A 21,838-nucleotide genomic window follows, 5' to 3' on the forward strand; every position below is an offset into this window, starting at 1 on the left:
ACGCTTTTTTTTTCTTTTTTTTAAGAATTTATATTGATTTTGGTATCAGCCATGCTTATAGTTAGTTGAAAGTCCTAAGGAAGCAGATGAGAATCAAAAATTCCTGGCTGGAAACAAAGTGAGTTATACGTGATATTAAGAAGACGAGGTTACGAATTGAGTTAAATTCGTAAATCGTCGCTCGCCGAGAGGCTATATAAACACAAACTTTGGCTGCTTACCCCATTCTCATCATCTCATCTGAGACTGATCCCGCCTAAAGCCTAACCGTGAACCACATTATGAAAACTGGCTCTTCCAAAGACATTGCACCTCCACCGGAAAATGTCAGAAAACTAGGTATAGAACTTATATTTATTATCAGTTTAACTTTCTGATACCACGTCACAAAAAAAAAAAAAAAAAAAAAAAAAAAAAAAAAAAAAGTGGAATCATTCTAAAAGTTGTAACTTTTTTAACGTGATTCTCATTGTTATATGTACCCACTGTTAAGCCTTTTATGTTGCTGTCTGTTGAATATAAGTGAATAGCTGGTGTTCAATTATTATTCGTACTTTTTCTTAATTAGTTCATAAAGTTCTATATCCATTTAGTTAGTTTTCACAACATTATATATATAGTTTTAATCAGCGAGTTGTTTAAATCAGATTTAAGTCTACTAAAGGCGAAGCTTGTATATTAGGAAATATTACAATTAGCCAAACTTCTTTCCCGATAACCAACAAACATCAATATTTTGCAGTGCTCAGATTCCCCATCGACTTTTCTTGGGACTCATAACCTATCACAACAGTACATATGACTGCATTCTAAGCGTATCTATCGTCAGATTTCTTATCCTAGACTCTTCCATTACCTTCAAAAATAATTGAGAAGATATTTACATTATCATCTTATTTGCCAATTGCCTTCCTCGTATTAACTGTTGATACTCTGCTTCATTACATTTCTTTGTCGTTGTTTTTTCTTAATCTTTTCCAGTTTCTTTACTTTTTAATATTATTTTTTCTATATATGTTATTTTACATTATCTACTATTTTCATTATTTTATATTAGTATTGTTTGTATTTTTGTTAATTAATTCATAACTTTCCGTCTCCTTTGCCCTAACCGGCATAATCGTGGGACGTAAAACTTAGATTTCATTTAATTTTTTGTATACTTTTCGTTCGTTTTCGCTTCATGATATATATATTGATGTATCATTCCTTCACTTTTTCGAAGTCTTACTGACTGATTTAACCCATTTATTTTGTCTTTCTCCTCTTACTGGATCTACTTGCACGTGATGCTAGATTCCAATTTAATGTTCACCTGCTCGTTTCATACATCTACTTTCTTAATCAGCTTTTCTTTTCTTTTACATATTGTCTTCCATTCTAATGAAGTACTTAGCGAAACCGTGATAGTATACTTCTGTGTTTTTGTGTGTGAGATATTATGATTTCACTATTTAATTGTAAGCAAATTCTTTAATATGTATATAGAATCTTTAATATATATATGATGTAAAATTTATAATTCATAACTCAAGCCTACATTCATCGATATATTTCAGGCAATATTGTAAGTTCGTCTATTTCTCTTTAAAGGACTTACTTGGTTTTGGTTTGTACAGCACTGACCGCTGATGACTGTGTGTCTGTGAAGAATACTTACCGAGTTGAGACTTCTAGAATTCTTCGCAGTTTTCACTCATCGGAACTGTGATATCAGTCTTCCTAGAGTTCAGCACGAGGTTAGAGCAATATTCAATTTAACATCGTTACGAGTACGACGTGTAGTAGTGCGTAATGCTGAATACAAGTAACTTGTATAGTGAAACCGTCATTCGTGGCAACGTAATATTCAGATTGACAGCTGCATCGATTTAAGTCCAAGTTTTAAGTAGTAAGTAATGGTTTTAAGAGCAAACTTCTGCGCGTTGGTGCAAAATAGAATCAGAGAGTTAATGATTGTAAACCATAAATCAAAGCAGAAAATTTCAGTTGCCTGACACAATTGCATTGTAAGATGCTTCTAACTTATAGATAATGGATGACTGTTTACTCATGAATCATTGAACCACCAAATACCAGAGAAATGATTAGCTTCTGTATTCCTTGAATCAAATTAAATGGTTTTGAGATCACTTGTTGTTGCACGCAACTCTGTCACTAAAGGAGAAAAGTACAGTTGCATATATCTTCAGCAAACTTCCAATATAACTCTGTTGGTACAGAAACTTTTGAATATGTGATAAGTTTTATACAGATAAGTTTTTCAATAATGGTTTAATGACTGACAAGTAACAGTTTTAATGTATCGAGGAAATTTCTTTGCTAAATGATTCATTAATAATACCTGCTAACGCAGGAGTGATAAGATGGATACATTTCTTTAACAGAAACGGTTAAATTTAAACTATTCTTGTGGACCTTTTGTCTTCAATTTACGTACTATTTCCACCATCCCTTGTGGTGAAATGAATGAAAAGTGAGTTACTGATATATTTACGCGTTTGTGGTTTACTTGTGTCACTTGGGGATTGGTACACATCAAAGAGCTTTTTTCTTCAACGATACAAATTGGACGATTTAGGTATTAGGAAATTAATTTCGTGTCATTTACAGTTAAACTATTTTTTACTCATGATTCTATATTTTTGTGTTTTTTGTCTTTCCTCCTTCATAGTTTATTGTGGACCATGATTCTTCGCATTATTAGACACAAAAACTGTTAAGAAAACAAGTTAATACATTGTTTAAATAACAGGTTAACACATTATCTGCATATAATTAAATAATATCATATCTAAAATGTAATGCTTTTCTTTTTTGCATAATACCCATTTATATGTAATCAAAGAAATTAAATTATATATCTGCATATTTTCCTGATTTAGTAGGACTATAACTTCGGCTCCTTTTTCCTGGATCCTTTGTCAAGTCTGTTTCTGTTCTTGTTGAAAATCCAAGCTTGTTTACTTACATTTTAGGTTTTTGCCCATCTTCATATATTGCAATATCTTATGCTTGCTTCAATATGCACATATTCATTTGTTAATAGATTTAATACACACATCAAATTTAAACAAAATCCTGAAATGAAAGGAATAACTTTACTATGTAGCAAAAGTTGTATGCTTGTTGAATATACATTACGATACGACACTATATTAATAAAAAAATTACAACATTTAAATGCTTAACAATTATGTGTTTGTTTTGTGTACTATTGAGATTACTCCGTCTAAGCATATGGTTGTCAACTCATAAAATAGAAGATGTGCAGTTTGAAAAGAACTCTTACAAAGCATTAAATATTTTAATAGACATGATTAAATATACATACATACACAAACAAGCTTTTATATATACCTAAACAGAAAGAAAAATTACATATTATCTTCCTAATACTCGTATACAGAATAATGACAGTTTTTAATAAAAACTTGTAAAGATATGACCTTATACAGAAGAGGGCGCAAAATTTCAGTCAGATCTACTAGCCAATCCAAAAATGATGGTCGCCAGTCTCTCTCACGTACAAATTATGAAAGAGTCCCCCTCCCACACAAACAACCTTTGGTTTGACAAAGACAGAGATTACATCAGGGCGTAAAATTTCAAAACCAGACAATTATTTTCAAGAGGATCGATTTTGAATTGGACAATTCATATTCATGTTTAAAAAAATTGCGTACCTTAAGGCAGTGATGTGCCGTAAACTATAATTTTACGTCTACGCGATTGTCTACTGTAATCTATACGTAATCTACATTACACTTTTTCCCGTGTAGACTATGTAGACAACCACTATCAAATGTAAGGTAGAATTTCGTTGCTCGTTTGTTCATATTCAGTTGTTTTGCTTCGGTGCAGCGAAAGATTAAGGGAAACGACTAACATATAAAAAGTAGAGGGAATTATCTAATCTGTATGTTTACTCTGCTCTGCACATACCACTTCCTTAGATTTTCCACTTCGAGCACTGCTTTTATAATGAAACTTACACAACTAATTCTCACCTGTGGGCTTTCAGTCTTGAAGCTGCTGTATTTGCCGATTTTTTCTTGCATATTTTACAAAATGCTTTATATTTTTCATTTTCCTTCATCAAGACGAAACTAAATATTCGAAAGTTACTATTCGCTGGTCTAGGCATTTTATTTTGTACGCAATTTCGCAAGGTAACGACAAAATAAAGCTCCTTTATTGTCCACGACGCCATATTAAATTACGTGTTGTTGACATTTTCTACATAGTCTACGTTGTTTACATTGTCTACGCATAGTTGACACGTAAACGTAAACTATCGTTTTTTACGCGTAGACGCACATCTCTGCCTTAAGGTTTCACGTTTGAATTGAGGGTGGGAAAGCAGGGGCGAATCACAACGTTGTGAAAACTTCACTTTCCATGTCCATTGTAAAGACTTCACATTCTGTGCTTTCTCTCACTCAGTAACAATTATTTTCGTGCGAAACAGAAACTGCGCAGCCCTGTGTGTTTAGGCAGAAATCACTCCTACTGAACACTGGTCGCCACCTATAAATTTCTAGTCGCCAATGGCGACCGGAAATTTTGCGCCCTAATACAGAATATGTGTTATTTCGTTTCAAAAAGTAAGGGAACTTGAAAACTCTTGTGAAATTTATATACAAGTATACGTTTTTTTTTGGAAAAAATTAGAAATTTTGTGAGATAACTTGTAATATAATAACGTGTCGAGTATTGTAGTTAAGGAAATAATTATTTTCAATAAATAAATATTTATTGTTTACAGTAAATGCAGTAATTTTATATATCTATATACAAGCAAGGAAGAGGTAAAAAATGTGCTTGCCAAATAGGCTTACAGGAAGTTTTTGACAATAATCTAAACATAACTTTTAATACTTTCTTTTGTAAGTGAAAACTAATACATTCAATGGAGCAATCCTGAACATAATTCCATAACTCAGCAATGAATGGAATTTTGCTTCTGTTGTAACACTACCTTCTATTCTATGAAAACCAAAATAAATAGTGCTTAATTTTTTATAAAGTTGAAAAATATGACCGTTTCAATTTAATTTACAGTTAATATTAAAGCTTGGAAACTGAGTAGAACTTGAACTCTTTTTCTTTATTTATCACTACGTAAAGAGTCTATTTATTTTGTAGAGATAGCAATAGAATGCAATTAAATAGTATTTGTTTCATTGGATAGCAGTAAAAATATTAAACGATATACTACTACACTACCTTTTTTTATATATACTGTAACGCCAGGGAGTTAGTTCAGAAAATCTATGTATAATCAATAAAACTTTTAAAAAAAATCAATAAAACTTTAAAAAAAAATTGAAAAATCTCTAATTTATTTATTTATTACTTTTACTTTTTGCAGGTTCAACAAGTCCACTGTTACCCGATCAAGTATATTTCAACAAACACCATGGAATCATCTGGTCAGAAGACGAAACACGTATCAGTGTATGGGGGTTACAAGGCGCATGTTCAGGAATAAATTAAAAAATGCCGATTGTTTATTACATGTAACACATACACATAGGTTCGCGTTATCGTAAATCAAAAGAATTCCAGGTTTTAACATCCATGTCACTGGTTCTGAATAGCACGTTGTAGTAGTGTTCGGGAGTACATTTCCGATGTAAGAGCTCTTACACGTACACAAACACTAGTTATAAACAGTCGGCTGCTTTTCTTTACATGCGCCTCGTAGGTTCTGGTAAAGTATGGTATTATCTTTTCTCACTCTAGATCGTTTCACTTGTGTAGAAGTAGGTGGAAAATAGTTTTCCTATTCTAAATTTCTGTTATTATTATTACAGTGCAGTTCACTTATAACGAACTCGGAAATAGCGAATTATTGGATATTACGAACATTATTGAAATACCCTTCACACCGCCTATTTAAAACATGGAAGAAATTACCGTGTATTACGAACAATATTTTCCGTAAAGACCGCTTATAGCAAAAGTTTTGGATTTCATTTCATTTCATTTTCCACTCGAATGACAGCAGAAATCGCCCCAGGTGCAGATTATTTCCAGCAACGCGCGTCCACCAGAGTTTAAGGTTGACGTTAAAAATAAATCTCTGTTTTCACTGGAGCTCATTGTGTTAGACGCGGAGAGAAAGTGAGGCACATTTTTCGGTAGCTGTAAGGTAGGAACACGCCGCAAGTTGATTTTTTAAACTCATGTTTGTGCATCGCTAGATTGGAAGATGGCAGATGATGCGCTTGTAACTGAGGACCTCAGTGTTGATAATTCAATTGTGTAAAGCGTGAGAGAGGCTACGAAAAAGGTAAAGCACATTCCGATGATGAGGGAGAAATGGAAAATGTAAAACACCCCGTGGGTTCAAAAGAAGCGATCCGAAGTTTGGAGAACTTGCAACACTATCTTTTCGAACACAGCAACACGGTGCCGAACAATGCATTTCGGGCATTTGAGGAAGTGGAAGCGGTGGTGTTACGAACAGCGGCAGCAGACACGGTTCAGAGGAAAATTACAGACTTCTTCAAGTGTGCTTGAGCAGGTAGGAAGGACTGCAATATGTACGATAGGCTAGATAACCAGCCAGTTAACAAAATTATCTTCAGATGTAATACTAGACTGCTGTATATTGTTTTTCAAACGTATCTGTTTGTTATCTAATCCTTTGTTTTTTCCATAATTCGAATACATGAGTTTGTTTATAACGAAGTTCGAATATAAAGAACTCATTGTGTTGATCCCTTGAAATTCGTTATAAGTTGGCTACACTGTATTATCATTACTGTTTTTTTTTTCTTACTAAAGCAGTTTATAACAGAAACCACCTAACTTAGACAATTAATTGTAACTCGCATAGATCGAATGGAAGACTAACTCGTAATGAATTGAAAGACCTGGTATTTAGTCCTTCCTTTTCTCTCTCTCTCTCTCTCTCTTTCTTTTTCAGGTTTAATCTGGTATGAATGGAGGATCTACTCAGAAGAATAGGACATTCTGGAAGATTACTTATAATAACGATTAGAAGAATTGGACGACAATCCTGTTCCTAATTCCATATGCACAGTGTTCGAAGTGGGAAAAAGGCAGAGGCGGTATGTTTTATTACGATTTTGACAAGGGTTGTACACCGTTCATTGTAACTGTAGACAAATCAGTGTAGCATGCGACTAAACGAGTAAATATATTCTGCTAGTCTGATATTTTTGGGAAATTCATTCTCTTTAATTTGACTCGAGAAAGAAGTATTTATCGTAATTTCTTGAGAACATAATTACACGTTGGTGTGAAATTGAAGATCCCAAAGCACAACACCCTGTAATACATAAAGTCGACTAGCTCCCTTTTATTTTGAAGATAGAGCAAAGATACTGACATTGTTGGAAAGGCTAGATTATGCTCTATCATGTTTATTTCTGCGTGAATGTACAAATCTGATAGTTTCATAGTTATTTGCCATTATAGAAATATTCAGTAGCGAGTACAACTAAAATTTACTGATAACAGTCACTATATTTAAATATGGTGGCCGTACAAATAACATGTACTAAGTTTAAATTCTTAACTCTTTCATTATCTTTATTTTGACGCAAGAAGGAAGTTTCCACGGTAGTTCTGTGAGGAGATATTATTATTTAAGTAAAAGTCTGTGTCTTCGCATGGACGCCATATTGATTTCCAAGATGGCGGCCAAACAAGCACGAATTTCGAATCTTAAATTATTTCCCATGGCTTACTCTACAAGTGTGCTAAGATTCATAATTCTTTCACTAAATGCAGTTTTCCTTTGATTTTCTGGGTTAAGCCGTCCTACTACTTGCTTTTCCTTTGCACAGATAACTGTACTTCAAAAATTCCTTACAGAAACTTTTAGTAGTCTCAAGGCCTTCATTTATAAGCTATTGGCAAAAATTGCTTTGTACTCTAATTACAAATATTGTTTTGCATATTTGACAACATAACAAATTCAGTGTTTGTTCTGGGCCTTTTTATGAAAAACAAAGAAAAGGAAAACAAGAAAAGCATGATGGAATATTGTGAGTGGAAGTTTAGAAATCTAAATTGCGATCAGTCAGTACACGATACGCACTTATACATCTCTCCACTCATTGATCACTTAGGAAGATAACAATAAGAAGTAGCTACAATGTTTTTCGGATAACTTGTAGTTTGATAGTTTACATTAGCAATATACCTAGGTATAAAATTTTAAGAGAGTAATTTATATTCCTTTGTAGTGGCCTTTCGTATGAGTTGGTCTAGGGCATTGATTTACAACGTATGTCCCCTTGCCAAAAATCAAAACAATCATATTGGCTATCGGCATCATCCGAGACAAAGAAGATGTATTCTTTCAATAGTACTTCAAATGATTATACGCAACTTCAAATAATCAGTATGAATAAGAATCTTACACATATATAGACAATGAATAATTATAACCAAACTCGTATTCCTGTTGCTGCCGCAAAAAATATTCATACGTAAATATAATATTAAAATATTCTCATATCAAGGTCATTTCTCTGCTGAAATGCTTCATTTTCGTTAGTTCCTTATTCCTCTTCGTATGGCCCCATAAGAAACTGGTGGAAATTAGCATTAGTAATACTGCATACACGAAAACTGAATAATTAAGCGTTACATTATCCAGACATTCACTTTACATGTCCATTGATATTTCTCTAATATTGTGCCCTCGCACTTTACAAAGCCTACTCTGTAGTATAAATATTGTACAGTACTCTATCTGTTAACTTGAAACGATTTTTCGTTAATATAATTGCGAAATATTACTATAATTTCAGTGAATAAATATCTTCTTTACAAATACCTTACTTAAGATCAGTGGCGTATTTAGGGGGCTTCTGGGCTTAAGCCCCTCTGAAATTTTATTTACTATATTAAAGTAAATGAAATACTTGCGGAATTTTCACATTTCCAGGAATAAAGTCAGCAAAGCCCCCCCCCCCCCGAAACAATCTAAATACGCCACTGCGTAAGATAATTATAATTTCATATAAACTATTGGTTCCCAACTTTTTTTTTTTTTTTTGACTGACGACACTTTACTGAACACCCACTATATCACAAAACGCTTTGGTGTTTTTTACAAATAATAATATAAATTATAATAGTGTAAGACTTAGTGACTTTATGTAGTACTGAACATTGCTGGTGCCATTGGAGACGTAGATTGGTACACAATCTGTCTGAAAATAAATTTTTAACTAATTGTAAAATATTTCATAATTCTCATGATTTTTAAATTCTAAGATTTCGCGACATACCAGTTGGCGAGCCAGAGACAGTAGAGTTTTATGCCTGCGCCTGTATATTTTCTTCAAACATATTGTGGAATGAATGGAACATGGATTTTTATTTTAAGTTCAGCGTTCTTTTCAGCACTGAGACTATATGACACATGAACGTATAGTTTAAGAAGGGGTGCGAACCACCGTAATACGTTCAAATTTCTCTTTCACCGGGGATCGAACCTATGACCCCATGCACTAGCCAGTAGACCAGCGGAGAGAACGATTGAATGGAATAGTGGAATTCAGGTCATTGGACAAGATAAACGCAAACTTAAGCAAAGCTGAGATTGTCAATGTAACCTTGAGATTTGGTGCAAACAATGAGATTCTCAGTAATAACTGGAATCATTTAGTTTGTGCAAAGTTCAGTGGAAATGGAATATATGTATAGACCGTTCTAGATAGGTGCAACATAACTGATGCCCTTTCAATTTCCTCTCCACAATTATAATTTGTTCTATGAGTTTTGTTCTGTTAGCTCCACCGCACATTTCAATTGTTTATTGTTGCTTTATTAGGTCTATTATTATTATCATTATTGAATTAAATTTGCTATTTCTTTAAATGTTTATAGACTAGTCATGATCTTGTTTTTATTTTCAGTGCACCGGTGAAACATGTTACATCAATGTTCTTTCCTGGGCGAAAGTGCCACCTCCCAAGTCGTACGAAGATCCTGTCCCCCTTCATGGTGGCATGCAAATGAGGCATCATTCCAAGAAGTTGTTTATCGTAGTAGCAAGTCCTAAAGTCCTTGACCAGTTTGGTAAAAAAAGCCACAAATGTCCATGATCAAGACACCCTTGTACAGCTTATGTTGGATTTCATTGAATCCATGAATCAGGGTATACAGTTTAGAAGAAAATATATCATATTGAAAAATCAAGATATTGTTGGTGAATTAAAAGATGTATGGCACATTTTACAAGGCAAATCGAAAGGATCTCACAAAGAAAAGAAATCTGGACAATCTGGACTGTTAACTTCAAATCCCGCCTCTTTGCTCAATGAGCTTTCGAATATTACAGGTGACATAATAGATGCCGAAGAACTACAGTGTATAAATGATTCGATAACAAATCAATCGTCAACATCCAGTAAACTTATTGAGGAGATACCTGAAGGTAAAGAGAATATTCACTCGTATGGATCGAAAGGTGCAGTGTCAAAGAAGACAGTGAGCAAATCCCAAAAGACTGTGCTTCAGGGTGCTGGTGACGCCGATTTTGTTTCAGGCGATAACGATAGTGATAAACAATGCCCAGAACTACCACAATGGGAATTGCACAAAATTTTGTCAGAGGAAGGCAATATGTGGAAGCTGAGAATCAATTTACCAAAAGATGATAATGTGGAACAAATGCAATCTTTTGGTATTCCAGGTAGGTTAAAATCTCATGTCTTAATTGCAAAGTAACGATCCAATATTATCCTTTATGTTTGTATGTTATTAACTTTATCTATAGTATCATATAAATGAGGCGCCTGGTATCAAAAGCCGCCAAATCCATTTTTTACCGAAATTGAGTTATATATCGCTTGTTATATGTTTGATCTAAAGAAATTCCATGGAAACAGAATTTTGTTTAAAAGTTTAATATTTCATGCTAAAACACTAGTTCAAATATGGGACTTTGTACGCGTGTATATGGTGCTTCACTGCACGTTTTGCGAGATTACTCGAAACTAAGCGGAATGGATGTGGCGGATTTTAATACATGGCGCCTCATATTCGCATTTTAAATAGTAGCTTATCAAATAATATTAAGTTCCTCATGTAGTCCATGTTCAATGATGAAACTTAATACTTGGAGACTGGGTTCAAGTGAGGAATGACTTTTAATGTTCGCCTTACCGACAAATGAGTGGAGTTTCTGTTTGCTGCACAAAAGTTAGTACTAAACTTTTGTAAATCTTATCTTCAAAAAACATATTTTTCAAGATAATAGAGGTTGTCGATGTTGTTTTTCTTGCTTGTGGATAATCGTTCTCTTGATGTTTCCAAATGAAAATGTGTTGTTGGATGTGTTTTGCTGATGTTTGACGTCCAACGTAGTCCCTGAATGCAGACAGTGTATCATATTACACTTCCATCAGCTTTGATTACTTCCTGCTGAAATTGTTGTGCAAGGTTCAAATACGATGATTTATTCACCTTTGACGTGGCTAATGTTTCCCTAAACTATGAACTGTAAACTTATCAATTCTAACAGTAGATGACTAAATACTACATAAAAATGTTTAAAAGCAAAATTCTAATTTAAGTACAGAAATTCACTTTGAACTAGGATACGTAATATAAACAAATAGAAAGTGTTAGTAATAATGCGCTATAAAGAAACCTGTTGCTTCTATTATTGTGTTATGCAGCTAGGCTAACCAAATATGTTAAAATAGAATGCAATTTTCGATCAAACTCATTGGAACAAAGTTTTAGAATATAGCGGTGAAAAGAAGAGAAAAAGATTAGAACAGATTAAGGGGCAAAAAGGGATAAGGGTTTTACAAAAAAAAAAAAGTCATATAAAAGTAAATAAAAATGTAAAATAAAAATGTAAAAAAAAATAAAAATGTAAATAAATAAAATAAAATAATGATGATGATACTGATATTGTGTTTCTGTATGACGTTCACTTTCCTTAAGACTATGATTGCGTGAATGTGTCACTGATTGCTGAACGCGAACCCACCGGGCCCAGACGGGCAAGCTGTCAACACTCACTGACCCATCCACTACACCAATCATCTCCGGAAAGTAGAACTCAAATCGTCCCAAAATGTGAAGATTTCTAAGCCTCCCTCATTCTCACTCGCAGTCCAGCATCCCGATCCGCAGGTCATAGCCTGCATCCCATCAAGAGATAAGATTACAAACCACAACCCGACAGAACAAGACACTGACCCAAGAGTGAAACTGACGGTGAATGCTTCGAAAATCTAAATGTTTGTGTTTACTAACCCAGATAAAAAAAAAATTCTCGAATCAAATCTAAATCGCGCAACGGGATGGAATTTCGGAAAAAAAAACTGAATGCCAAAGTGAATTTAGCTGATCTTATTAACGAAGTGAAATTTTCTGGCAGGTCTGTGATTCCAACCCCGGTCACACTAAGTGAAATCGATTCTGTGAGTTTTCAAGACGCTATATTTACTTTCGTTACGTACTGCTTTAAACACTTCACTTTCTGAGTACCAACAATACTATTGAAGTTACTATACTACATCGTTTTTTTAAAATAATTAGCTCTGCACTGGACAATGAAAGATTTTGTTTCGACTCGCACGCTTTATTTACACTAACTTTCTGTATGATAAGAGATAACAGGAGAATACATTTAAAAAAAAAAATGTCGTAAAGGTTGGAAATTGAGGAAAATTCTAGACATAGCTGAATGGGTAAGTCCATCATTGCATTACATACTCTCTGCACATATCATGAACAATTCTACATACGTTTAGTTTAGTCAAAAACAATTTGAAAATAAAGACATTTACTACTATAACCACATGAGCCTTGTACTACACAGGTATCACTTATTACGGCTGTGTGCTACATGCTTTACTTTCTTTTCTTAGTATTCTCTCTTCAGATACCGTTGTGGAGGTGGGGTCAGCGCGGAGGATTTATACCGACAAGGTGACCTCCCTTGTATGAGCTCAGACCTAATCCACTTTGATTCCCACAACAAAAACATTTTCCTTTGAGATAACACATACACTAGATACATCTACATGAAAAGAAAGTACACTTAACCTAGTCCCTAGCCTAACTATCTAACTAACTTAAACTAAAACATATAACATCACTTTATTCAACAGATTAATAATATAGCACACACCCTGCTTCTTACCGAGGACGTATGGGACGTCGACCATTCAGCTCTACTTTTGTATGTTGTTAAAACAAAAAAAAAAAGTCTTAAACTATGTGCTTAAAAATTCGAATTTCTGGTTTCTGGTGAAAGGAATTTAAAATACATAACGAACGTGTTGTCACTGACGAGTATCTCCCATTACCAATAGTTATCCAAGCACCCTTGTTATCAATGTGAGCCGAAACTTTGTATACATTTTGTCTCATCGTATTCAAACTACAGTGAAGGTAAGCACAAACCAGAGAATGGATTAATTTTGTAATATAGCAGTACGGAAAATAATAAATAACAGAAAAAAGAATATACGAAATTACATATCCAAAACATAATTTTGGGGTGAAATGTATATACTCGAAAGTATACACATTTCATGGACTGTTGGTAACAAACATCCACACTGAAACTCCAAAAGAACAATCCTCCCCCCCCTCCATTGAACGAGTGATTTATGTTACATCGCAGAGTCTGTATATTGTACAACTTAGGGAAAACTACGCAGCGTTTAGCACATAATATAAAACATCACAACACTAAAAGAATAAGCCATGACGAAATCCGATAATATAGAAATTTTGCAGGTTAGTACGTCCGAAAACAACTACTTGGATTTTCTGCTTACACACTTATTGGTCAGTTCCCTCCATGGAAAATAGAATACTAGTTCCTCTCCTACCTGATTAGTCCGGTTTTGGTAATTTTGAAGAAATAAATTACACCACCGCTATAACTGAGCGGTTTCTCGGTGTTCAAAAAAGTATGGGAATCCTCCTTCGAATCCGGGCGACTGAGCTGCACCACCAAGATGGCTTACGTCAACCACTCACACCCTGACGTATGAATTTTGCTCTCACAACTGTAGCTTCATCGTCCATTGAGCACAGCAAAACACTCTCTGTATACACAGACTGCCCAAAGACATCAAAGGTATCAATTATTTTGTGTCGTAACCTTTAAATACTTCTGTTTTCACGTTTTTTTATGGACGGAGATTATCGTACGTCCATAACTTAACACTGCTTCCGGTAAAAGACAATGACAATGGGAAGAAGATCCCTAATTGGAGGTTCATTGTGACGTAACTATACGATGATAGGTGTATCTATCAAGATCAAAGAAGCCGAAAAATCTCAACCACACCTGTGATTGCGGAAGATCCAATCACAGATAATTTAGATTAAACAAAGGGATGCTCCAAGAAGCTACTATGGCTGACTTTACAAATATAAAATTTTAAAGAAGATTTTTGAAATAAAAATTTTGAATTCTTTCGAAGATCCCCAAAGCCAAAAATATGAAAGAAAATTGACTGGAAAGGATTAAAAACGACCAGAAATTACCTTATTTCCTAAAATAATATTATATTTTAGCTAAATATACAAATAATTGTTCAATGTAAAGATATTACTATATATTTCCCTCTAAATATACTAAAATCATTAGTTCAAGGAACTTAACGCAAATTTTGCGGTCTACTTCAAATCAAGTCATTGATTAATTATATATTAAAAATAAAATTTTAATAAATATTAAATTCATATATACACTGGTTGCCCAAAACTTCCGGGCCATGTTACATTATACGATGTATAAGGTAACAAGGGGTCCAAAAAAGGAAAAAAAATATTCTGGAAAACTTTCTAATTCAATTCAGAGGCAATATTTAATAGATTGGTTACTTTTATGACAACCCTTTCTTGCTTTTTTTTTTTTTTGTGCAAATCTTATAACCCTGTCCATAACTTATATCAAAGACTACAACAATATAAAACGACAAATGAAATATAAAACAAAAATTATTAATCAACAAATTTGGTAAACATAATAAGGAAATGCTTTATAATAGGATGTCTACTGAAAGTTTGCTTTTAACTTCCAGGCTTTCCAAATCTTTTAAGTTCTGCTCTTTTTTTTTCTGTCTTTCTTCAGGTTTAATTAGTGTCCTGAGGGCATTCATCACACGTAATTGATATTTTATTTTCTCTGAAACAAAGAAATATTGTTACTTTATCAATGAATAGGTGTATATACTATATATCAAACGAATATTATTTTCTCGCCGTTGCAAATCTCGCGACTCATTTGATCTTGTTGTAGTCAAGAAAAAAGGAATGCTTGAAATTATTCTTCAGAAAAATTTGAATATTGTCAAATTTGTCAGATCTACAGAGTTGCCATTCCGAGTGAATATGAAATTCCCTTATCTATGTCGATGCATGACCTACAATGACGTTTCATCTCAAAATAGGAACGTCATTACGTACAATTTAAGTGCTTAACGCTGCTAAGTTAACAACTTTTGTTTTCTTCCTATAGTGACAGATAAAACAGGTGCATAGTATAGTATGTGTAGCTTCTATTAACTTCTTTTCAGTTATATAAAAGAATAGTCTTCAAAATAGTTGAAGGAAGTAGCATTTTTCTTGATCTTGTTCTCCTCTATTATTATTATTATTATTATTATTATTATTATTATTATTATTATTATTATTATTATTATTATTATTATTATTATTATTATTAATTATTATTATTATTATTATTATTATTATTATTATTATTATTATTATTATTATTATTATTATTATTATTATTATTATTATTATTATTATTTATAGCATCATTCCCTTTTCTTTTTTACTATGAATACTGCCCTAAAATCCTAACCCTAGTATGGGTATCAGTAGATGGGAAAATAAGCAATCTCAAGGATATTTGTGTAGTATAATCAGTTTCTCCGTACGTGGCGGCCAATCGATAATTACCATTGACTTTTTTTAAGCCTATATAAATAAAGTTTGTTTTTCGTTTGCTACTCTCTTATTCCACCAAGATAGCACCAGTAAAATCACCAGCTTGTTATTAATCGTAATTATTATTAGAAACTCATCTCTATACTCTCTTTTGTGTCCAATTTTCAGTTTCCATTAAACATAAGAATATCCGAATAACTTACGCAAAGTGTATTTTTTCATATTTTTTATGGTTAGAGCTAGGAAAGCGCTTTCAGCTCAAAATACCACTAAACCCCTATAATCAATTGATATTTCAACACAACATGCACATTAAAATGGATTTTGTTCTGTAGATATTTTACGATTAATACTAGACGATTACCATGTACGGTCTATAAATCAGTAAGTAAATAATTAACTGTATGCTTCAGAAGCTCAAAGGTTCATCTATTGAGTCACAAAAGTTACGTACGGATCCTATGCATTGCCACTGTAATCCAGTTACGATTGTTAATATCTACTTTTTCAAGATGTAACATGATAGGGCTTTTCCATGAGAGTAACATGTTTCCATAAATTAGTTTAATTATCTAAACTGCCCTCCCCCTGGTCTAGTAGTTAGCGCGTGTGCCTTTGGGCATGCTGTCTCGGATCCGATTCCCAGTGGGAGAGGGATTTTATTATATTTTATACAAAATATTAATAATAATAATTTTGCAATCATTCACTCTCATTGATCATTTGTATCATATTTTTAGTATAATCCTGGGATGTTAAACTAAAAACATTCATTTCATTTCAATTACTTGAACTGTAATCGTGGGTGAGTTCATTATTTACAGTTGTCCGTTATGTAACTCGTGTCCAATAGTATAGTTATCTGCTGTCCTTAAATTTATTCTCTTGCATTTTTTGCAAACTTAAATGTCTTTTTTCCGGAGGTTTTTCTAAAGTAAAAGTGAATAGAATGATTAAAAAGTACTATTTCTTATTAAAGTCATATAAAGAACTATGTGCTTTCACTATGCAGGCAACTGTTTAACTCATTGTTCCTGATATGCCACGTTCATACTTTTGGAACATGTCAAAATTCATTGTTCCTATAGTTCCATAAATACCTAATTATGAAAAGAAACTAATTGAATCACGAAATGATAGTAGGTACTTGTTCTGCTTTATCAAATAAGTGTGTCACATATGTTGCACGGAAGAGTTCATGCATATGCATTTTGGTAAAAGGGGACAACATAAAAATTCTGTGATTTATTAGAAGAAACAGACATCAAAAGAGAAGATCCGGCGTCAGGCTGATGGGCTTCCAGATAGACAACTTTAAATTATTCATCACCTATGACAGTCCACCATTTTACTACTGGTTGTATTTTATGTAATGGCCAGCACTCTTTACAATTGCTCAATAGTCACTTTTCGCTGGAGAAGAATTCTTTGCATATATACAAAAGATATTTATTCCACTCCTGTTGGGACGCTTTCAAGAGGCCGGAAATTATGCGTACTTTACAAGAAGAAAGACAGTGTTTCAGAAATCCAAAGACATACTAATTCATTGGTCTGGCATTGGAATTCTTTACTGGGATGTCGATGGACGGAAGAGCATGAATCCCCGTCCTAGTTTCCATCCGTCTGTAGAATCACAGCGATGATTTGGCTGTTCGACTGGTTGACTTGATTTCACGCAGTTATACCTGTTGGTGTCTGCGTCATACGATGTTGCGATCTATCCAAACATGTTCCTGATAGATGGCAACATGCAGCATTGATTTTTACATTATTGACAACGTAACGTAGTTTTAGTTTTCCTCTGTAACAAAGTCGAGTCACAATCATGAAACCGCATGGATAACTTTCGGTGCATTGACGCACAAAACTGCTTCTTGTGTAGCATCGACACTTCTGTACGTAACTGTTTGAATCTTTCCGCAATAGGTCAGATGTATCTACGCCTCCTCTACACCGCGGAGAGGATCACAAACTTCCACCGATTTCTCGGCAGCTGGCACTCGTATGTGTTTTTACAGTTGGTTTCTCGTTGCACAACATGGTTGTCTTGCAGCGCATGAACATTCGCATTATGAAACCACCTTGAAACATACTTTTTTTTGTGAATGGCATGGTGGATGGTTAGTTGAGACGTAACCGAGACCGGGTTGCCATAACATGCATGCTGAGCCATCAATATCTTCACTGAGATCTGTGAAGATACTGACAGATTAACAACATGAATGATGTCATCTTCACTGAGATCTGTTTCGGATGTGGCTTAATTGGTGATACACAGTCCAGGAGTGGGCACGCTGCACCTTGTCACACTATGACATTCACAGTAGAGCGTCAACAGCAAATTCGTATTCGTAGCACTGTTAAGGTATACTAGAACAATTAAAGTATCTCAAGGATTCACTTAGTGTCTGGAAAATGGTTACCTGGGGAATCTGCGGTGATTGATGATGGGAGGTAAAGGAGGCCAAAGCCTGTTATCTACTTCATTGTCTCGTGTACGTGCCGAGATTTTAGCATAGAGAATTGGTACGATGGAGGTTTCGCAAAATCGACTCACTTTCAGCTCCATTAAACTTTACAAAACACGACTATTTTCCAAGCAGACATATTACATACTACTACATTAGTAATGCAACTTTGGTATTTCTGCGCAGCGAATGTACCCTTTGCATTTTGTCTATAAGTAAGTATATCGGGCTCTGCTTTATAATTGAGAGTGAAGATATTGGATTTTAAACATCGTTTTATATTCTCGATAATTTATCTATATGTTAATATCCAGACAAATACTTGTTGTGAATTATTTCTCATTTTTAACTGTTACTAATATATATTAAATTTCACCAAGAATATATTCAGTCTTCATTAGTTCTGAAAATGCGTTTTAGTAGTGATTTCTGAGGATACCAATGTCTCGATATTGAGAAGTAGTGTTATTATCAATACATGCAATGCTATGGATCAGTGATTTCAGGTTCGAACGAAGGGAAATTCCCCCTCGAGATCATATTTCCGGTCGTGTTCAATGTGTGTTAACCAGTATTTTCGCAGTGCTACTTTTCTTCCCTGCCCTGATGTAATTAATTTAGTTTTAGTATTAGCTTCTGTAAGTTAGTTCTTAAAAAACTAAAATGTGTTTTCTTTTTCTTTTTTTGTATGTAGGACAAAATTGAATTGGAAGTAGCTGAATTTTACGGATTGAATTTAGAACTACCAGTATCTATTCAATGCGATACGGTGAAAGCATGGTTCAGTGAGCGACGACATACTATCACCTAATACTTAGAGACGTTGACATATAAATGCAAGTAGATAATTAGTAATATGTTCCTTTATACATGTGTGAATTTTCGACACTTTGATGTTATTTCTTTGATGTTCTTTTTTAAAAAAATAAGTACATTAATTTTTCTTTCTGTTGCTGTCAACGTTACGTACATAATGTTAAAATTCAAAATTGTGTAAATAAATATTTGAAAACAATATATATAATGAGAGGAATGGTTAAGTGTTTTCTGATTACACAGTTAGAAAATGTATAGATAAACATTTATGTCTGGTATTTATTACAATAATCAACCAATATTTGCCGTATGGATGATGTAATTCCTCAATAAAAAATGAAAGGTCACTAACTGGTTAATTGGCGCTAAGCAGCATGTTAACGAAACGGCAAATTGATTTTCATTCATTCTTATTATTTTTTCTGTATAAAGTAAAGGGTGATTGTAGCATATTACTAATGAATGTTTTGCGTCAAATACAACATTCCTCTGAAAGCTAAGTTGTGTAAATTACACATTTTGTCACCGTTAGAAATAGTGAAGCATGTAGTTCAAGATACAATTTACATCTTATGTGTAAAAGTGAACGATTTTGTAGCTAGACACTCCTGCTGTCCTTTTCTGTTCGCATTTAAATTTATTCATGTATTAACCAATTTTTCAGTCTTTCTTTTCTCTACAGCATTTGGATTCCTATCTGCAAATACGAAATTTTTATAATTGCTCGCTTTCCTCATCAGAGCATTTCAGTCATATTTCTCGTTGGAAGAAATCTGTCGCATCATTTACAGTATGATTTTACTGAGTTCTAATAATTTGTTGAAATTTACAATTGTTTATCTTCTGACCATATAACTGAAAATTTTAGAATTCGATTTCTCGCTTTATGTAACTTTTCACATTCGTACTAGATGATTACCTCGTCGAAAAGACAAACAATTTCTTTCCTTGCTCCATATCACTTGAATAGGGTGAAAGTTTAAAATATAAGATGAAGGAAGAATTACTAGAAAAGAGAAAATCTCATTCGTCGTCAACAGTGTGTGAATAATTTCACAAAGTCGAAGGGAATTTTGTTTAATTTCGTTTGTTGCTATTCTTAGTTGAGATTGTTTCTTGTCTCATGATTAGTAATGGATTTGTCGCATCTTTGGAAAATGAGAAGGATGACTTAGAAATAATGATTTAAAGATGGCCTCCGGTAGTATCTCACACCCTGCTCAAATGTTTTAAGGTGCCCTAGAATAAATCGGTGACTGTTTTATCAGTAGGAGCTTGTAAGTTATTAATATTTGGAGGTAATATTGTAAATATGTATTTTTGTGTGGTAAAATTAATGATTGTGTTCTCATATATGGTATTTCTAGGCCGACTCTAAGAATTATGTGCTTTTGTAGCAGTACTTGCAATCATATCATAAAATGTATTTAGCAAATGTTACAGACTTTATTTTAGTTTGTCACATAAAAAATATTATGTTGCAGTGCAGTAAGTATATTGTGTACCAATTGCTTTTCATCTGGAGGTACTCATTTGGTTTATATAATATTATAGTTTCGTGTATATAAGGATAGGGCAGGTTGTTGGATATGTATACTCCAAAATTAAATCCAGTAAATGTTCAGCCCTGATTTTATTATATGTTTCAGAAGACCTGGTACATTCTTGTGTAATAAGATGGTATTGTTACGCCCATTTTTACATTTCTTTCTTTTTTCTTTTTTTTTAAAAAAATATGTGTAGTATAATCTCTTTTTATATTTACGTATCTGTCTTGAACTGAAAACTCAAAGCACTGTTTGTATAGAAATTAAAAAATAAGGGTGAACAGAGTTCGTATTACTAGATTTTATCACTGAGATTTGGTCAGTTGAAATATCCTATTAAAATGTCGAGTTTGTGTTCTGTTTAAATGAATGCGTCCCTTTTATATTCGGTTCTAATTTAAACAAAAGAAAGGAAAATAATATAATCGGGTTAAAAGATAACACTATACAATTTGTTTTTGTATTAAGATTTGTTTTTATCAGTATTTCTTTCCTCTCTCTCTCTGTCTGTCTCGTTTTTAAAGTAAGTTATTATGTTTGTTACTTTCATAAGTATGTCTAGACTGTGGCCCGCGCAACGTAGTCGCTAAGCTCTCGCCTTCGGTGCGAGCGATCCCGGGTTCGATTCATGGTAGGGGCACGATCGAAAAATAGTAAAACGCTTTTTGAGGCCAGCCACCCTGAATGAGGTTTTCCTGGGTTTTCCTCATTTACACAAGGCAAATGCCGGGGTGGTATCTAACTTATAGGTCCCAGGCCGCTTCCTTCCTTCCTCTATCCTTTGTTCTTTCCCTTTCCCTTCATCCCTCAAACGTGAAAGGCTAAATGGTATGAGAAAATATAATATTAAACTACTGAAGAATAAGTGTATATGTATGTTTGCATTTTAAGACAGTTTGAATTTCTTTATTTGATTGTAATTTTCATAACGTGTTTAGTTATTTAAATGTTGAATCTTAATCTCATCAGTATTAATATGTTAGATCTCTTATTTTTGTAATTATAATACATGATCGCATGTGATAGACTAGTCAAGTTGTAAATATTTTGTATTATGCAAAAATAACATAAATT

General features: G+C 33.5%; 1 protein-coding gene across 1 annotated transcript; it reads left to right on the forward strand.

Annotated features, from left to right (window-relative positions):
- The first annotated feature begins 1,600 nt into the window (after nucleotides 1-1,600).
- Nucleotides 1,601-21,782, forward strand: LOC145664030 (uncharacterized). Its single transcript, XM_081730338.1, has 4 exons — nucleotides 1,601-1,739; nucleotides 5,375-7,082; nucleotides 9,909-10,687; nucleotides 19,096-21,782. Exons 3-4 carry the CDS (start codon nucleotides 10,120-10,122, stop codon nucleotides 19,104-19,106), a joined length of 579 nt encoding a protein of 192 aa, XP_081586464.1. The 5' UTR covers nucleotides 1,601-1,739; nucleotides 5,375-7,082; nucleotides 9,909-10,119; the 3' UTR covers nucleotides 19,107-21,782.
- Nucleotides 21,783-21,838: the final 56 nt, after the last annotated feature.

Source organism: Thermobia domestica, chromosome 11 (assembly GCF_964235325.1).
Source record: "Thermobia domestica chromosome 11, izTheDome1.hap1.1, whole genome shotgun sequence".
NCBI lineage: Eukaryota > Metazoa > Arthropoda > Insecta > Zygentoma > Lepismatidae > Thermobia > Thermobia domestica.

Coding starts and splice junctions, on each gene's coding strand:
- LOC145664030 (XM_081730338.1), top strand. CDS start 10,120: ATGTTGGATTTCATTGAATCCATGAATCAGGGTATACAGTTTAGAAGA.